The sequence below is a fragment of the Oryza sativa genome, chromosome 5 (genome assembly GCF_034140825.1).
Source record: "Oryza sativa Japonica Group chromosome 5, ASM3414082v1".
NCBI classification, from domain to species: Eukaryota; Viridiplantae; Streptophyta; class Magnoliopsida; order Poales; family Poaceae; genus Oryza; species Oryza sativa.
This window is the reverse complement of record NC_089039.1, coordinates 25,502,584-25,518,881: the sequence shown is the minus strand read 5'-3', so window position 1 is coordinate 25,518,881 and position 16,298 is coordinate 25,502,584. Positions and strand designations below refer to the sequence as shown.

The window sequence follows — 16,298 nt, the reverse complement described above, 5'->3', positions numbered from 1 at the left end:
TCGGTGGAGGTGGAGGATGCCGACGAGGTGATGATGATGAGCAGGGCCACGATGTCCGAGGCACGCTTGAGAGTCTGAGAGATGGGGAAGAGAGGGAAGAAGGAGAGGGAGAGGAGGGAGCCAAAACCGGTCACTATACTGTCGAGGGACCAAAGCTAACACTTAGGCATGGTATAGTGAGTGGGAGGATGGGATACACCTGATATTTCGGTTTAGGAACGAATGTTAGACTCGACTATCATCAAGCGGAGCGCGTCCCATTGCAGCGACAGGCCGGAACGAGTTTTCCGGTGTCCGAGCCGCACATCGCGAGGCGAGGAGGAGCCCATGCCATCAGCGGGCGACGTCGTGGGCTGCGCGGAGCCATGGGCCGGTCACCGGGTCTACGCATCCAGTCGCCACCGCGCGCATCTGGCCTGGTCCCGCACCGCACCGAGTCCCGAAGAGATCACCACCACCTCGCGAGGCCAATGTGTCGGTCTCGCCGTGTCGGCATGTTTCGCGCGGCACACGCACCGCGATGGAACCCCACGTCTCCCGAAAGCTCGCGAGACAAAATACTCCTCCAGATCGAACCAGACCACTGCACCCAACACATCTCCCAGATCGGATGCTGCTCCTACCACGTCCGTGCAAACCGTCCATGTGCTCGCCTGAGCCCCAGGCGTGCGACGCAGCGTCGTAGCGCGGTGCAGAGCACGTGACGGCGCAGGGGAGCAGCACGAGTTCACAACGAGGAGTCCCAACATATTAGCATGGTACGCACTGAGGAGTAACAAGCTAGAAAAGCGGCCACCACCAACTACTATTAGTACTAGTAGCAGCATAAAAAACACGACACACGGTGAACAGTAACACAGATATGTCCGAAACACACACAAACTGCTACTACCACGAAAGAATATCTCTAGATCTCTCTTCACCTACGCATTTGCACCGGTACAAACAACACACCACATGGTATGATGGGTAGTCACCGGCACACGAGGGAGAAGAGTTCGTCAGTTGAATAACAGAGAGAGTAGGCTACTACTGAAGGAGTACTCCCAGTACCACTACTGAATACACTGATGATCGATCAAAACCAGCAGGGGTGGCGGCACAGGCCGGAAAGCGCGGGCGAGACAAAGCACCAACGCCGGCAACGCCGCTGCATTGCAATGCCCACCAAACTCCGGCCGGCGCCGTGCGCCCCCACCACCGACGAGACGGAATCCACTGCCCCCTTGTGTGGCTCTAGATGAGATGGAACAGGAATGGTGCGGCGGCGAGGAGGACGGAGGTGGCGGCGGCCAGCTGGGAGCGCGCCGGCGCGGCCTCGTTGTAGTCGGGGTTCATGGCGCCGGCCGACGGGCCATATGCGCCGCCAAACGGTGGGCTCAGGGCGCCTCCCTGAGTGCCGGTGGTCGATCCCGGGGTCGTGATCCCGGTGCCGGCACCAGCACCGGTGCCCATGCCTGCGCCGGTGCCGGTTCCTGTGCCAACGCCTGTGCCGGTGCCTGCGCCGACGCCTGCGCCACCAGTGCCGGTGCCGCCGGTGCCAACTCCAGTGCCAGTGCCGGTGCTGGTTCCGGTTCCCATTCCGGTGCCTACGCCGCTGCACACAAAAAATCAGACGTAGTAGTGAGCAAAGAAAGTAAGAAACCTCCTTTATAAATTCTTGAAGACATTGTGCACTGAAAATTCTGGACATGCTTAGACTGAAGAAAGGTAGTCTGAGTGGAGTGTATATGCAGATACTGATGAGCTGGTGTGTAGGTGCAATGTACTTTGAGATAGGGTAGCGCGGCGGCCGGCAGACCCCGGCAAGCCGCTTTCATCCACAAAAGACGTTGCTTTAAGCTCCGATTAGAAGATCCGTTAAGAATGCCTTTTAATTTCACATGGACAAGAACCATATGCAAAGCAGCAAACCAGCTATGAACTACAAGTAACACTACTTTTGCATGGAAAGATGCAACCTTTTGGTAGTACCGAACATTGTTTCAACTTTCAACTAGTATATTATTCCAGGTTCGGCGCTGCCAACTTGCAAATTTGCAACTCGCAGCATGATACACGGCTCTGAATATACGTATTGGTAGACGCAGAAACAGTATATACTCTTCTAGATCAGTGAGTTCTCGGTAAATTAAACAAATCTAACTGCAGTCAGTACGGCCGTGCGTGCTCACATAAAAGAATCTAGATTGATGCAAAGCATCAGGCCAAAACTGCAGATTGCCTAAGATACTCTCATTTCTTTTCCAGGTCCAAGAACTCACTAACCACAAACATTAACCATAGTCCATTAATCTGAACAAGAACACAAGAAAAAAGGATGTGAAAGAAGGGGAGGTTTTTTGGGGGAATGTACCTAGCGGTGGCCGGGTACTTGCAGGTGCCGGAGCTGGGGTCGGTGTTGGTGAGGGTGGCGACGCCGCCGAAGTCGCAGGTGGCGCCGATGGGGCTGTTCTTCTGGAAGTAGGAGTTGGTGGCGTAGGAGCAGTGCGCGACGATGGTGCTCGGCTGGTAGCACGCGCCGGACTGCATGATCTGGGTGCAGTCGGCGCCGCGCCAGCACGCGTAGTCGATGGCCTTCTGCATCGCCGCCGGGCTCTGGTCGGGCTTGCACACGCAGAACGCCCCATCTGCTCGCCGCCGCCGCCAAACGGGAACACAGGTTAGCTCAAATCGGTAGCTCAAAAGTTCAGAACTGAATGCATGCATGTCTCAAATCTGATTCAAATCTAGCACTAGCTAGCAGAGGCTCGGAGTGAATCTCTCCTCTTCGATGTTTCTACTGTGCACACGAACAAAAGGGGGAAAGAGGCTATGCGCAAGAAATTGCAAGATAAACATTGAGCCATTGCTCCAGGCAAAGATTCCTACGAGCAACTACGTGCACGGTGGTAATAACAAAAATGGGCAAGAAACTCAAGAACAACTGAACAGACACGAGTTCGATTTGCTTGTCCCTTTCTCGCAGAGGATGCAGGTTTTGGGCTGGGGCCTCACGTACCTGAGCCTGTGGACATGGCCAGCAAGAGCAGCAGCAGCAACGGAATCGCCATGGCAGCAGCAGCAGCAGAGAAGAGCTCGAGCTCTCTCTCCCTGCAGCGAGAAGGAGACCGGCCGGTGTGGGGAGTCGGGAAGGAAGGAAGGTGGTGTGAACTGTGAAGTGCAGTGCTGTCAACCTCACCGAGCCTCGGTGTCCTTTTTATCGGCGAGCACAGCCATCAGCCAGCCACACCGACCGACCATGAGACGAGACCCTTTTTTTTCCCTTTCTTTCTTTTATTTTTCTCTCCTCTCTCTGAACACCTCGTCAGCGTGGCAGCGTTTGTGTGTCACAGTGGTGCGTGCGTGACCGTGCAGGAGAGCCCCCCCCCTTGGGCGAGGCGCCGCCGTGTCCGCATGCCAACGGCTTTATTTTTCTTTCTTCTCCCCTTCGCTGCTGTGTTGGGCTACTGCTAGTGCTAGCCAAGCCAAGGCGGTGAGGTGGTGACTCATCGTCCTCTGTCTCAGGGGGAAAGGGGAGAGAGAGACGGTGTGCGCACAATGCGCGCACGGTACAGCGCGCTGTCCAGCTTTGGCGTGGCATGGCATGGGAGACGATGCGGCGCGGCCCAGTGTTGGGGAGGAGATGGCCTTTTGGACAGGAAAAGGAGAGGGGGCTAACGTTCGGATTCTGGGGGACTTTATATTCAGGACTATTTAGCCTGTGTTTATATCCAAACTTTTAATTTTTTTTATCTCATCAACCTGTCGTATACACATAACTTTTCAGTAACATCGTACCAATTTTAACCTAAATTTTCAACTTTGAAAGGAACTAAACACAGCCTTAGATCCATTGGTAAAATTTTTCACCATGTCATATCAAATGTTTGACATATGCATGGAATATTAAATATAAAATAAAAAATAACTAATTACAAAGATTGCGTGTAAATTGCGAGACGAATCTTTTAAGCCTAATTGCTCCATAATTTGATAATATGGTGCTACAGTAAACATTTGCTAGTGATAGATTAATTAGACTTAATAAATTTGTCTCACGGTTTACATGCGAATTTTGTAATTTGTTTTGTTATTAGTCTACGTTTAATACGTCAAATATGTGTTCGTATACTTAAAAAAAATTGGCCAAAGAACTAAACATGGCTTATGTATTCAACATTCGATCGTCTGTTTTATTAGAAAATTTAAAATAATCACATATAAAATATTATTTATATTTTATCATCAAATAATTAAAAATAATAATTACAGGAAGTTAAATGAAAAAGAAAAGTTGTATAAAAACTAAAAAATATTTTTTTAATGAGACGAAGAAGTATATTCTAGAAGTTGTGTATATTCGTGTATCATTCCGACAAAACTTACCCAGTGTCGGATTAAATAACGGATAGGTTCGATCCGGGAGGAAAGGCAAAAGGGATGTGTGTTCTAGAGAGGTGATGATGGAGATGATGGGCCACTAGGAGGTCGGCTACTTAGAGAAAGTTTAATAGTATAGTTCACTGCTAGCTTTTATTTACCTATAGTTAACCTAATAATCAATTTATACAATAGTTGCTTACTATACTATTAATATATGGTCTCATCAGTCATACACACACTGTGTTTTAGAGTCCGTACTGCAGCTGGCTGTAGCCTGTTGCTCTTCTCTCTCATAATTTATCTCACTAAAATATGTTTATAGCTGGCTAATAGTCTGCTACTATACATGCTCTTATATCTTTTATATCTTTTTGACAGTTTTGTTTTACTTAACTCTACTTCAGTGTTCCAGAAGGCAGTATGCTAATGGGTTGAAAATTACATAAACTTCTTTGAAAGAGTTTAAGATTCTGAATTAGTTGGCTGGTAGTAAAAGCATATAAGAATAGAAAAAACTGAACTTTCATATATTCTGATTTATAGTTCGTTTTCTAAATTTTATATCTATATAGATTCCCCCAACAGTCTCTTAGATTAAACGTTCTAGTAGTAACACAGTTTTTAACTATAGCAAACTGTCTCATTTTTTAGAATCGTCTTACGTGCACAATGAAATATTTTACTTCCAAATTTGCATTTTTTTTTACCACACTATATTAGTTAACGTGGCAAGGCAGTACTCCCTCCGTCAAAAAAAAAAAAAAAGACAAACCCTGATTTCCGTGTCCAACGTTTGACCGTCCGTCTTATTTGAAAAAAATATGAAAAAATTTAAAAAGACAAGTTACGCATAAAATATTAATCATGTTTTATCATGTAACAACAATGAAAATACGGATTATAAAAAAATTTCGTATAAGACGGACAGTTAAAATTGGACACACAAACTCGGGGTTTGTCTTTTTTAGGACAGAGGGATGCAGTTGCAGCCCACAACTGTCTCTTTGTACTTGAGAAACTATTCACGCACAACCCAACCAGTTGAACAACGTAATGTTACTATGTCAGAGGGTGTTTAGATCCAGGGTTCTAAAGTTTTAACGTGTCACATCAGATATTATATAGGGTGTTCAAGCACTAATAAAAAAACTAATTACAGAATCTATCAATAAACCGCTCGACGAATTTATTAAGCCTAATTAATCTGTCATTAACAAATGTTTACTGTAACACCACATTGTTAAATCATGGAGCAATTAGGCTTAAAAGATTCATCTCGTAAATTAGTCGCAATCCATGCAATTAGTTATTTTTTAGCCTATATTTAATATTTTAAATAGATGTTTAAACTTTCAATATAACAGGGCGTAAAATTTGGAAGTGCGTCGTAAGAAAAAATCATGCGAGGTGGAGTGGTCTCATGGTGTGGGAGTGTTCTCCAACCATGCCACCTCGGATCACATGGCCAGAATGTCCACTCTGCTTTTAAAATAGTAAGATTTTAGAGTGTGTGGATTTCTTTAAAAACTGTGTGGGTGGTTTTGGAAAGGTGTAAAAGCAGGATTGTAGTTAACTTGAATTTTTAGAATTCCACACACATAATTCCTAAACTTAGTTATTTTGATACTTGAGGTAAAACAATATACAAATCTAGAGAGAGAATGAACACAAACGAAGATCTGCATGAGATTTGAGCCCACGCTACATTCTTGCAAAATTACTATGAATTAGACCATCCCACATGTAATTTTTAGGATTTGTAGAAACCTTTGGTCAAGCCCATCCCGTAGTAAAATCTCAAGTCTAATGAGCAGGAGCTGTTTAGATTGATGTCATTTCTAACTATACTTTTTTTTTGGCAAAGTTGTTAAATGTGCATACATTTAGTTTGTTGCCAAACTTTGGTACTATATAAGAAATTCTGTTAAAATTTTGGTAATGCCAAAATTTGGTAAGGTTTATTTTGGCTATTAATCTTCATCAGAATATTTCTGAGTAATCTTGTGAAAACGTTAGATCTGGGCCTACTCTGCCCAACATGACCCTTTATATTGTGAAGTCCATTCTTAAATGGGCTTCCGTTTGACAACACCCATAAGGCCCCAAAATTCATCCAGGCCGGGAGCAGTGGTGGGCCGGTGGTGGTGGGCCTCCACTCCTCCTGCTCGATTTTTATCGTTGGTGGCCGAATGCTGCTCGTCTCCCATAGCCTGCGTGGTCCAGCTTCCCCTCCCCTCGGGTTTCCGGCGTGCTAGGGCTCGGCCGCGGTGGCGAAGGCGAAAGGGAGCTCGGGGATGGAGGCGGCCGCCGACGAGGAGCAGGAGGGGATCTCCGCCCAGTCGCCGGCCCAGGCGCCGCCCTCCTCCGCCTCGTCCCTTCCCAAGGTCCCGCCCCGCCCTCCCCCCCTTTTGTTTTTTCTTACGAACAAGGGATGCGCATGACTGTTATCTGAGGTTGATGCTTTCTTGTCCTTGTCGTGTGTGCGCTTGTTGGTGTACAGGAGCAATCGCAGGTGGAGCTGGAGCTGCGGGTGCTTCAGGCTCTCGAGTTCTACCCTCCGTCCAAACTGAAAGGTTAAAAATGCTTCGCCGTGTTATTTCCTTTAGCTTCCCATTCTGGTGATATGTTGTTTCGCGTGCTCTGATGTGTATTTAGTTTTTGCTTGATCTTTTGTTTGCTGACATGATGCCTTTTTTTCTTAGAGAAAGAGAGAACAGCTCTATGTGACTATGTGTGAGGTTGGAGGTTGGATCTTCCGTTTTGAAATCGCATTAACACATTTACCGTGGTTAAGAGTGTGCGAGGATACGTGATTAATTAGTTTTGGAATTATAAGCCTGCCACTGTCAGTTTGGATAGTCTTGACAACAGTTGTAATAACACCTAAAAGAGCAAAACAATGAATATGGCATCCTTAGTACTCTATCATTTCTGTTCCTGCACATAACACAATTTGGGTTTACGGCTACAAGTTTTGTACATTTGTACATATGAAGGAATATCTAGTTCGCTCCCGCCCACTGCACCGCACTTACAAATCCCCTTTTTTCTCAATGTTACTGTTCAATGAATTACATAGGTAGGAGTTTATTGTTGATATTCAACTAAGGTAGGTAGAGTGGGTCCCCCCTTCATATAGTGAGAATAATTTGGACCTCTACACCGATTCATGGAAGTATTAATTAAGTGGGTTATGCATAATTTTTGTGGGCCTCGTCCTCTTTTTAGGAAACCATGCCTCGCTTCTATTTTGAAAACCAAAAATTCATGAAGTTGCTTGTTTCGTTGGTTTTGCTGATAAATGCCATAATCAGGTCATCTTTGATCAATTAAGTCGTCTTTGATCAATTAGATTTTGAGTTTACTATAAAATCCTTGTATGGCTAGAAATTGCTAATCAACTACTCCATCCGTCCCAAAATATGGGGACCTTTGTTGCTCGAACTACAAGGGTCCCAATAATTTGGGATAGAGGGAGTATAATCTAATATTAACACATGATTATATTTGAGCTCTACTGCACAGCTAGTTATAGGAGTGCTTATTTAGGTTCTTTAGTAATGATGACCAGTCTGGGAATGAGTAACCTTAAGTGTACCATCAAATACTAAGTTTAATAGAATGCAATGAAGGTTATAAGAGCAAAGCATTTCTGAGTTGAATAGGCTAGAATGTAATACTAAGTCTGCAGCTTGAGTTTTCTGTTTCTTTCATGGGGCTGAGAAATTACGCTCTGCAAGTCAGGTTGCTAATGCACACACTTGATTCAAGCAATTCCATTTATGGCTAATTGTTTTAATGTATCCATGTTGATTATCCGTTTATTGTCACCTCAAATCTCATTAGTATCTGCAAATCTTTGTAGCATTCTATGTAACGAAACTCGATCAGTTGAATGATAAGTAATTTAGGTTACATATTACATAAATTGAATTTCCAGTTTTCCACAATGACTTTTTGTTGTGGCACGTGCATAGCTTCCACACCATTACTGTGGGGTATGGTCCACATTTTAGGAATTTCCTAAATTTAAGAGATCTTATTTCACCAGACGATACTGTAAATTAGGAATAAATCATAAAATGTAAAACAACATGTAGGCTACATAACTTAAAAAAAAAACTCAAAATGTTAATTGAATTGGAGGATGAACCATGGTGTTTAGTGGTCTTGCAGTTATACTGGTCGTTATTATAGTGTTTTCTGGCGGCAAGTGCTTGCTTGTCTTTGATAACCAAATGCAAAGTCATCTCTATGTCATGATGCCCTGTGATATCATATGCATCTCATGTCTTGTGTTTTTTGTGAACTTAGTAGTTCTTTGTTGTATATTTTTGGGCTTTAGTTTGAAGTGATGGCTGGCCTTTATTGGTTTTGGCATTTTTTACTAAAATTGTTTTGTCTTTTGTGAACCTTGCTGCATACAGCTTGATATGTCTTGTGAAGGATGCCTTTTGCTGTTATATGCTAATAAATCTGCTGTACTTTATTTTGTAGGCATTCATCGTCACTTTGTTATCTATGGTCTAATGGAATACTTGAGAAAAAGGTGACTATATGTTCAATTTAATTTCTGTTCTATGAAATCTCTGATCTGAACTGACCATCTTTAAATTCCTTCAGTCTTGATAGACAATTCTCTGCTGATGAAGTTTTACAACTACTGGACCGATTCTTCAACCTAGAAATGCTGGTAATTTGAAATACCAATAATCTCTTTCTCATTTCTATGTCTCTACTAACTATGAATTTGTGTTTTCTATTTACACGGAATTAATTAGATTTCGATCTATGGATAAGTTTACGACTTGTTTATGGAGTCTGGACACACTTTTGATGCGGTCTGAAAAAAATGCAGAAGCCAGAGGACGACGAGAAGGATAACTTCACTCAAGGAGAAGAATTTTCCTTACCTGAAAGTTTCTTTAACAAGGACGAATGATAGCCCAGTAACCCTGCAGCGCAACATCCTTCGTAATTTAACAGAGGGTAAGCACTAGGCACCATACATTGTCGCTCACTTGTCCTGCCAAATTTTGTACTCCCAAAAATATAGCAACCTTCGAATCTGGATAGGTATCTTGTCTGTTACTAGATTAGATTGTTATATATTTTGGGTTGGAGGTAGTAGTAGGCTGTTGGTTTTGACTTACATACTATATGAATTTCCGCATTGCAGGGACTACGAATCTTATGATGTTTCCAATGATTCTCTTGCGTAGACATCTCTTGACGGCACACTTCGAACTGAAAGAACACATTTTGCTCGGCCGTGTCTTTGTGTTAGTGCTTACTGTGACTTGTACAGCTTCTGTTGACTTAGGATATGCAGTCAATGGTACGGGATCTCAGTACCCGTTAACTATCAGTGCCGTTTCTTCGCTCTACTACCATTTAATCCGTTTTTCCGTTGCGATGAGATTTTGATGCTGCGTTGCAATCGTGCCTTTCCGTTGCTGAAAAATGGAGCAACCATCGTACCATGGCTGGGCAGCTTCGGGTGGGTCTAGTGATGAGATGCGAGTCCAGCACGGCACGTAATTCTGCCGGAAAAAAAAAAGGCCAAACCCATTGGAACCCACGGCAGGGCCAGCCGCCGATGAAGTCCACGGATGCCGACCAACCAGTCGATAAACCCCGAGCGGAAACCCAAGGCGGCCCCACCCGTCAGCGAGCGAAACCGCGGCGCCGCGACGTGCTGAGACAGGCCGGAGCACGTGGGGCGCAGCGCACTCTCCCTTTCCCTTCCCCCCTCTCCCCTCCGCTCCCCGATGTGATTTTCCCCGCCGCCGCTGCCGCCGCGCCGATCTGATCCGCAGAAATGCCTCGTCACCACCACCACGACCCGCCTCCGCCTCCGCCCGCCTGCTGCTCCTGCTGCTGCGGCTGCGACGGCGGCTGCTACCCCGCGCCGACCAGCTACTACTACCCCGTGCCGCCCCCGCCCCCGCCCGCGCCAACCTCCGCCTCCGACCACCTCCTCCACGCCATCGCGGCCCATCTCCTCCTCGGCTCCGCGCCCCCGCCCCCGGCCCCGACTCCCCCGCAGCCGCAGACCCAGCCTCCGCCGCCGCCGCCGCCGCCGCCCACCTCCGCGGCGCACCACGCGTACCACTACCAGTACCAGTACCAGTACGAGCAGCCCAAACCCCATCAGTATCCGCAGCCGCAGCAGGCCAACCCGTCGGACCACAGCCACGCCGTGCTCCACTCGCTCCTGCGCCGCGTGGCCGCGCTCGAGTCCACCCTCCCGCGCTGCTTCGCCTCGCCGCCCGTGCCGCCCCCGCTCCACCGGAACCCTCGCCACCGCCCCCGCGCGGCCGCGCACCGGGAGGAGGAGGACGACGAGGAGGAGGAGGACGACGACGAGGATGCACCGGCCTCGCTGCCGCCGCCGCCACGCCGTGCGCGGGCTCCGCCTTCACCAGCGAGGGAGCGGGCGGCGCGGACGATCCAGGCGCACTTCCGCCGCTTCCTGGCGCGGCGGTCCCGCACGCTGCGCCACCTCAAGGAGCTCGCCGTCCTCCGGTCCAAGGCCGCCGCGCTCCGGGGCTCCCTCTCCGGGCGAGGCAGGGTGGGCGACCCCGCCGCCATTTCTGAGGCCGCCATGGCCCTCCTCTTCCATCTCGACTCGATCCAGGTGATGAGAACCCGTACCATGGGCATATTCAATTAGGTAGGCATTCCATTGGAACGGTGTTCTGATCTTGGGTTTTCTGATTAGGGCGGTGACCCGATGATCCGTGAGGGAAAGCGCGCGGTGAGCCGGGAGCTTACCCGGATCTTGGAGTTTGTTGATAAGGTGCTAGTCAAAGAGCATGGGGAGATGGCAATGAATGGCGAATTGGATTGTAAAGACTACCATGAAGGTTGCAATGCCGCATTTGCGGCTAATCCGTCAGCGATGAACAAGAAGAAGGTAGGTTTCTGTGGTAATGGTAAAGTCCAAGAGCTGCATGATGAGGCTGAGCAAGAGCATGGCAGTGATGCTGATGAGAGCTCTGAGACCTCGAGCTCTGCTGAAGCTGAGGCGAGGAAGCGCTCAAACAGTAAGAGGGGTGCTCATGCCAAGCCCGGGCTTGCGGCGCCAATGCCTGTGTACATGGAGCCGAGAAGGATTGACGAGGAGAGGAGATAACCTGTGGTTCGCATCCTGCGATGCAATTTGAGGTTTAGAATTATGTGGATTGTCATGGTGTTGTTACATTCCTACCGTTGTTTTTTCACTGATATTTCCTGAGAAGAGTTTAGAACTTTTCAGATGGTAGAGTTTGTGCTGCAGCTATGATCTTTGGAACTAGGAGCCTTAGCCTGCTGTATGCTCAAATTCCCTGTGTGTTCATTGCCTTTGTTGCTGGGTTATACAATTGCACTGTTAGCTTTAGCATCGATAATTCTAGCTTGGATCATTTTGTGCACTAAAGATACCCTGCTTGATGTCATCATGTGGGATCTTGGATTAATCTGTCAATCATGTCCATTTTGATTAATCGAAATTCCCTGTGCTGCAGTTTGAACTTCAGATGTTATTTCTAGCTGAAGAAGACCACTCTTCAGTACTACTTTGACTGAGTTTGTATCTTTGTTTGGCAGCTAACTCATGAAGAAAATCACACATTAATACTACCTTGACTGAGTTTCTATCTTTGTTCGTTGGATAACTCATGTTGATTACCATTCGGCTGTCTTGGTTGTTTTAAGTTTATTACAACGTGGCTTCTTTAATTGTTTCCCCAGAATTTGAGCCATCCACCAATTTATTTCTTCAGTCAATGTTGTTTTCCCTGTCTTTTGGTATCTGTTTGATGAATGAAGCCATACTTCACATTTCAGATCTTCAAGTGAATTTCATTTGGGGCTTGCTATTGCCTTCTGTTGTTTTGGTTACACCACAAATTTCAGCATACATTACTTGTAAATTAGTGGTTATGGAGGACCTGAAAGAAAATCAATAATGGTTGCTGTGGGCACAAAGTTTACAATGTCCTGGAGCTGTCATATTAATTCAGTACTAACCCAACTGATTGCTCCTCGCTTTTGACTGTCCTGTGGCTGTGATGCCACGGGTGATTGGTGACTGTTCCATCCAGGCCATGCCTATTTTAGCTTGATTTACAGGTCCTGGATTGCTTATTTGCTGTACAGGGTTGGATCACTTTGGCTGGACCGGCAAAAGGAACATGCGTGTTGCCGGGCTAAAGTGTCAGACACCACATATTGTATCAGTTCTAGGCCTTTCCAACAGGCAACTCCAATGGCCGTACTCTGTACAGGTTTGATAGAACAGTGAATTGAAAAGTGCCTGTTACAGTTAGGACGTGTGAATTTTACCTTGTAGTAAAGGTGGTGAACTTTTTATGCGATCTTTAAATACAGAAAAGAAAAAAATGGTGGGAATTAGGTATGGTTTGATATTGTTTTTTGCGGTGGCAATTGCGGAGGATAGGTGGCTCTTTGAAGTTTGAACCGCCGGTGAATCAATAAAAATGGTACTATATTCAATAACAACGCTAATTTTGCTTGCTTGGCTGTTTTAGCTCTGATTCGTTAAGATTAATAACATGTTGTCCTGGAGACACTTGAACGAACGTTTTACATGTTTTCGTACATATTTACACTCATCTCTCGTCAGTTAGAGCAAGTATAATAGTAGGCTATAAACCGGCTAAATGCTGAGATGAAAGAGAGAAGAGAGGAGAGAGAGGAGAAGCGAGCTGTAAACTTACAGCTGGCTTGGACACTAGAACCAAAAAACTCTATGAGAGAGACAAGTAGGCCCTATATTAATTGTAAAGAGTTCACTATTATATGGGTAGGCTAAGAGAATGCTACAAAAGAATCTTATAGTTAACAGGTCGGCTGTATTATTAGCTTTGCTCTTACACAGGGCAAGAACCTAATTTACTCTTTTCTTGATGTTGGTTAGCCTTTCGTAATTAGCTCAGCATAGGGAAGGAGCAAGCAAAATGACCGAAAACCTAACCAAACTGATCCCGGTCTGTGATTCTTACTAAGATAAATAGATACGATCAGTTCGGTCATTACACTCGGTTAACTACTTAATTGAACTGATCGAAATAATAGCTAGAAGCCTATGAAGTATCATGTACGATTGTGATTTATCTGTTTTTTTTTCTCATAAAACTACCAGATGTTTCAGTCATGACTGAAGACTAAACCGAGCTAACCAAAAATCAAATTCCCCGGTCTTAAACTGAATTATTTGCAATGTATTTCAGTCCTCAGTTTCAGCTCACCAAAAGTTAGAGTTTAAGAGATAATTAAAGAAATGTTATTGACAAGCGTCCAAATATAAGAAATGCCATCAACAAGCGTGAGTTCTAAGAAATGTTACCGTACAAACGACTTTGTCTAAAAATGTCATCGTCGTTAGGGTTCTATCCATTCCACGTCGATAAATACATTGTTCATCCTGTAGCACTTAATGGTGCGGTATGGATGGAATCCTAACAACAATGGTATTTTTGGATAAAATCGCTTGTACAATGGTATTTTTTGGAACTCAAACTTGTCGATATTATTTCTTGGATTTGGACGCCTGTCAGTGACATTTTTTGGATTATCTCAAAGTTTAAAGCAAGTGGTGGTGTGTTTTGTTTTCCCTTTTTCTAACAATAACCTTTTCGAGTTGTAGTCTTTGTAATTTTTTCCCGGCATATCGATATGAAACATACTATCTCGTGCTATTCGTTATTTTTTTAAAAAAAGTTTAAAAGAACAAACCAAATCTGCCAAGCGAATGAGCATTCTAAATGGACCTTCAGCTAGCAGCATCAGTGCGGTGATGAACACTGCCATTCTGATGGACCTTTGGCGAGCAGCATCCGTGCGGTGAAAACTGGCCCTCCGTTTAGTTTTCTCCCTGCAGCCTTCACGTAACCGACTGTAGCGAAATATTCTGTCGGCATTGCGTTTCCGCTTTCGCGGTGAACTGGCCCGGACCCGGCTGTGTGTGTCATCCCGGCCCCGGTCGAGTTCCGCGTCCTCACGGCGTCACGGGTGTTGGGTTCCTCCTCTCCGCGTACGTACTAACCCCCGTACACGCGCGCGCACGGGGAAAACTGCCCGTCTCGCTTCGTTTTTTCCACCCGAAATTTAGTTGGGAAATCGGGGATCCCGCGACTCCGCGAGCGACCGAGCCATCACCCCATCAGCCCGCCCATCACCTCAGCACAGCAGCTAGCAGCCGTTGCTTGTTTTTCCAGCTTCCTCATGCACCTCACACCGCTGCCTTTAAAGCCCACCTCCCCCGCGCCGCGCGTCCCCGTCTCATCTCATCATCATCATCGCCCGCGGCCACCAGCCAAGCCATCGCCGCGCGCCGTCGTCTTCTTGAGCTTGGCTTCTTTCTTCCTCTCTCTCTCTCCCCTGACCAAGAAGGGGCGCCGTGGCCATGGGGGGATTGGCGCCGTCCGCGCCGTGGCGGTGGAGCTGGAGCGTCGCCCGCGCCGTCTTCTTGGCGTCGCTGCTCGTCCTCGCCTCCGCGCAGCAGCAGCCGCGCCCGCCGCGGGCCCCGGAGATGTCCGCCGTCGACGTCGACGCGATCCTCGCCAGGGTGTGCGGCGGCGGCTCGTCCAGGCAGGCGGCGCCCGTGCCGCCGCTGCCCCTGTGCCACGAGCTCATGCGCCACCGCGGCGGGGTCAGGCGCCACCACCGCAGGCCGGCGCCGCCGCCGGGACGCGACGAGGAGGTCGACCTGCGCTACGGCGTCGCCAAGCGGCTCGTCCCGACGGGGCCGAACCCGCTGCACAACTGAGGACGCCGGCGACGGCGAGGCGTTGGTCAGTTCTTGCTTTCTTGGACACATCGGCATGCAGCCGGGCTCATCATCCGTCGACGTCGTCCTCTCTTGTTCTTGCTTTCCGGGTGCACTTTCTTGGAGCTCGGAAAGGACTTACAATGGAGGATCGATGCTTACTACATCAGCATGGCAACAATAACATAGATAGAATTGCATGTATAGGCTAGTTCTTCTTCTTCCTCCTCCCAATTCTTGGCAACATCTAGTACCATGTTTCTTGTAGCTTTCTTGGCCTGCATTTCTCAATGCAGAAAAAAAGAAAAAAAATTGGAAGTTCTTTTCTGGCAGCAGTGACGTCTGTATACAATTTGTCATTTCCATAATCCATCTCTTTCTCCCTGTGGCTGATGGGCTGGACATCATCAATGAGAAGCCAAAGGCATATCATCTTCTTTTTTTCATCTCTTTACCCTGTACATGAGAGTAGTTCATGAGGTCATGCGTGTGTATATATCCTGCTCTTTTGCTTCTGATCTGATGATGATCACCCTGTGGTCGGCGTCGCCGTTGGCGTCGCGGCGCCGAGGAGTAAATGGTGCTCTGCCTCATCCTGTGACGGAGAAAAGGTTGGAGAAATTAATGGCGGCTCGTCGTCAGTTTCACCCCTTCGCATTAACTCTCACGGTTTTGACCTGCCTTCGTATTTACTGCTCCAGTTTTTATTTTACAGCCTGCAATCTGAACCCTTCTTCAGTTACAGGGAGTTAACGTACTCCAGTAAAATTTGTCACTGTTGGTCGTTATGTTACCGTTCTTCAGATCTTTTGATGGTAACTGACTTAACTACCTTTGCCTGACAAGGATGTCAGTTCTGACTTCTGAGTTCAGAGTTCAGACAAGTCCAGCGAGCGTGTGCAATGAGCTGTGCTAATTTTGGGGACGTTTTGATGGTTTTGCTCACTAGGAAAGTGGAGTAGGAATCGAGGTTTACACATTCTCAGTCTGAAAAAATACAGTTGTAGTAGTAGTGATCGTGTGCAGCTTTGTACTACTATTTCTTCACAAGTTCAGAATTGATGTGGAGCTAATCATGTTTGTTTAGGGAAAAGAACATGTATAAGTCACAATTAGTAGTGCAAAGGCATGTAAAATACAGTGATAAGTGATTGTG

General features: G+C 46.7%; 4 protein-coding genes across 4 annotated transcripts; 3 read left to right on the top strand and 1 right to left on the bottom strand.

Moving 5' to 3' along the window:
- Positions 1-773: 773 nt before the first annotated feature.
- LOC4339297 (PLASMODESMATA CALLOSE-BINDING PROTEIN 3) lies at positions 774-3,173 on the bottom strand. Its single transcript, XM_015784631.2, has 3 exons — positions 3,002-3,173; positions 2,357-2,630; positions 774-1,597 (listed from the first exon to the last, which is right to left on the bottom strand). The coding sequence occupies exons 1-3, from the start codon at positions 3,051-3,053 to the stop codon at positions 1,237-1,239; spliced, it is 687 nt and encodes a 228-aa protein (XP_015640117.1). The 5' UTR covers positions 3,054-3,173; the 3' UTR covers positions 774-1,236.
- A 3,390-nt stretch (positions 3,174-6,563) lies between these two features.
- LOC4339296 (uncharacterized) lies at positions 6,564-9,733 on the top strand. Its single transcript, XM_015784632.3, has 6 exons — positions 6,564-6,749; positions 6,866-6,938; positions 8,863-8,914; positions 8,989-9,058; positions 9,224-9,354; positions 9,545-9,733. The coding sequence occupies exons 1-5, from the start codon at positions 6,660-6,662 to the stop codon at positions 9,305-9,307; spliced, it is 369 nt and encodes a 122-aa protein (XP_015640118.1). The 5' UTR covers positions 6,564-6,659; the 3' UTR covers positions 9,308-9,354; positions 9,545-9,733.
- A 294-nt stretch (positions 9,734-10,027) lies between these two features.
- Positions 10,028-11,887, top strand: LOC9266334 (uncharacterized). The gene is made up of 2 exons (XM_015784630.3): positions 10,028-11,005; positions 11,090-11,887. The coding sequence occupies exons 1-2, from the start codon at positions 10,187-10,189 to the stop codon at positions 11,501-11,503; spliced, it is 1,233 nt and encodes a 410-aa protein (XP_015640116.1). The 5' UTR covers positions 10,028-10,186; the 3' UTR covers positions 11,504-11,887.
- Positions 11,888-14,464: 2,577 nt separating this feature from the next.
- LOC107278630 (uncharacterized) lies at positions 14,465-15,591 on the top strand. Its single transcript, XM_015783413.3, has one exon. The coding sequence runs from the start codon at positions 14,780-14,782 to the stop codon at positions 15,140-15,142; it is 363 nt and encodes a 120-aa protein (XP_015638899.1). The 5' UTR covers positions 14,465-14,779; the 3' UTR covers positions 15,143-15,591.
- The last annotated feature ends 707 nt before the right edge of the window (positions 15,592-16,298 follow it).

Coding starts and splice junctions, on each gene's coding strand:
- LOC4339296 (XM_015784632.3), top strand. CDS start 6,660: ATGGAGGCGGCCGCCGACGAGGAGCAGGAGGGGATCTCCGCCCAGTCG. Junction 6,750..6,865: donor CCGCCTCGTCCCTTCCCAAG/GTCCCGCCCCGC, acceptor GTTGGTGTACAG/GAGCAATCGCAGGTGGAGCT. Junction 6,939..8,862: donor CCCTCCGTCCAAACTGAAAG/GTTAAAAATGCT, acceptor TTTATTTTGTAG/GCATTCATCGTCACTTTGTT.
- LOC4339297 (XM_015784631.2), bottom strand. CDS start 3,053: ATGGCGATTCCGTTGCTGCTGCTGCTCTTGCTGGCCATGTCCACAGGC. Junction 2,631..3,001: donor GGCCATGTCCACAGGCTCAG/GTACGTGAGGCC, acceptor GGCGGCGAGCAG/ATGGGGCGTTCTGCGTGTGC. Junction 1,598..2,356: donor AAGTACCCGGCCACCGCTAG/GTACATTCCCCC, acceptor TTTTGTGTGCAG/CGGCGTAGGCACCGGAATGG.
- LOC9266334 (XM_015784630.3), top strand. CDS start 10,187: ATGCCTCGTCACCACCACCACGACCCGCCTCCGCCTCCGCCCGCCTGC. Junction 11,006..11,089: donor TCCATCTCGACTCGATCCAG/GTGATGAGAACC, acceptor TTTTCTGATTAG/GGCGGTGACCCGATGATCCG.
- LOC107278630 (XM_015783413.3), top strand. CDS start 14,780: ATGGGGGGATTGGCGCCGTCCGCGCCGTGGCGGTGGAGCTGGAGCGTC.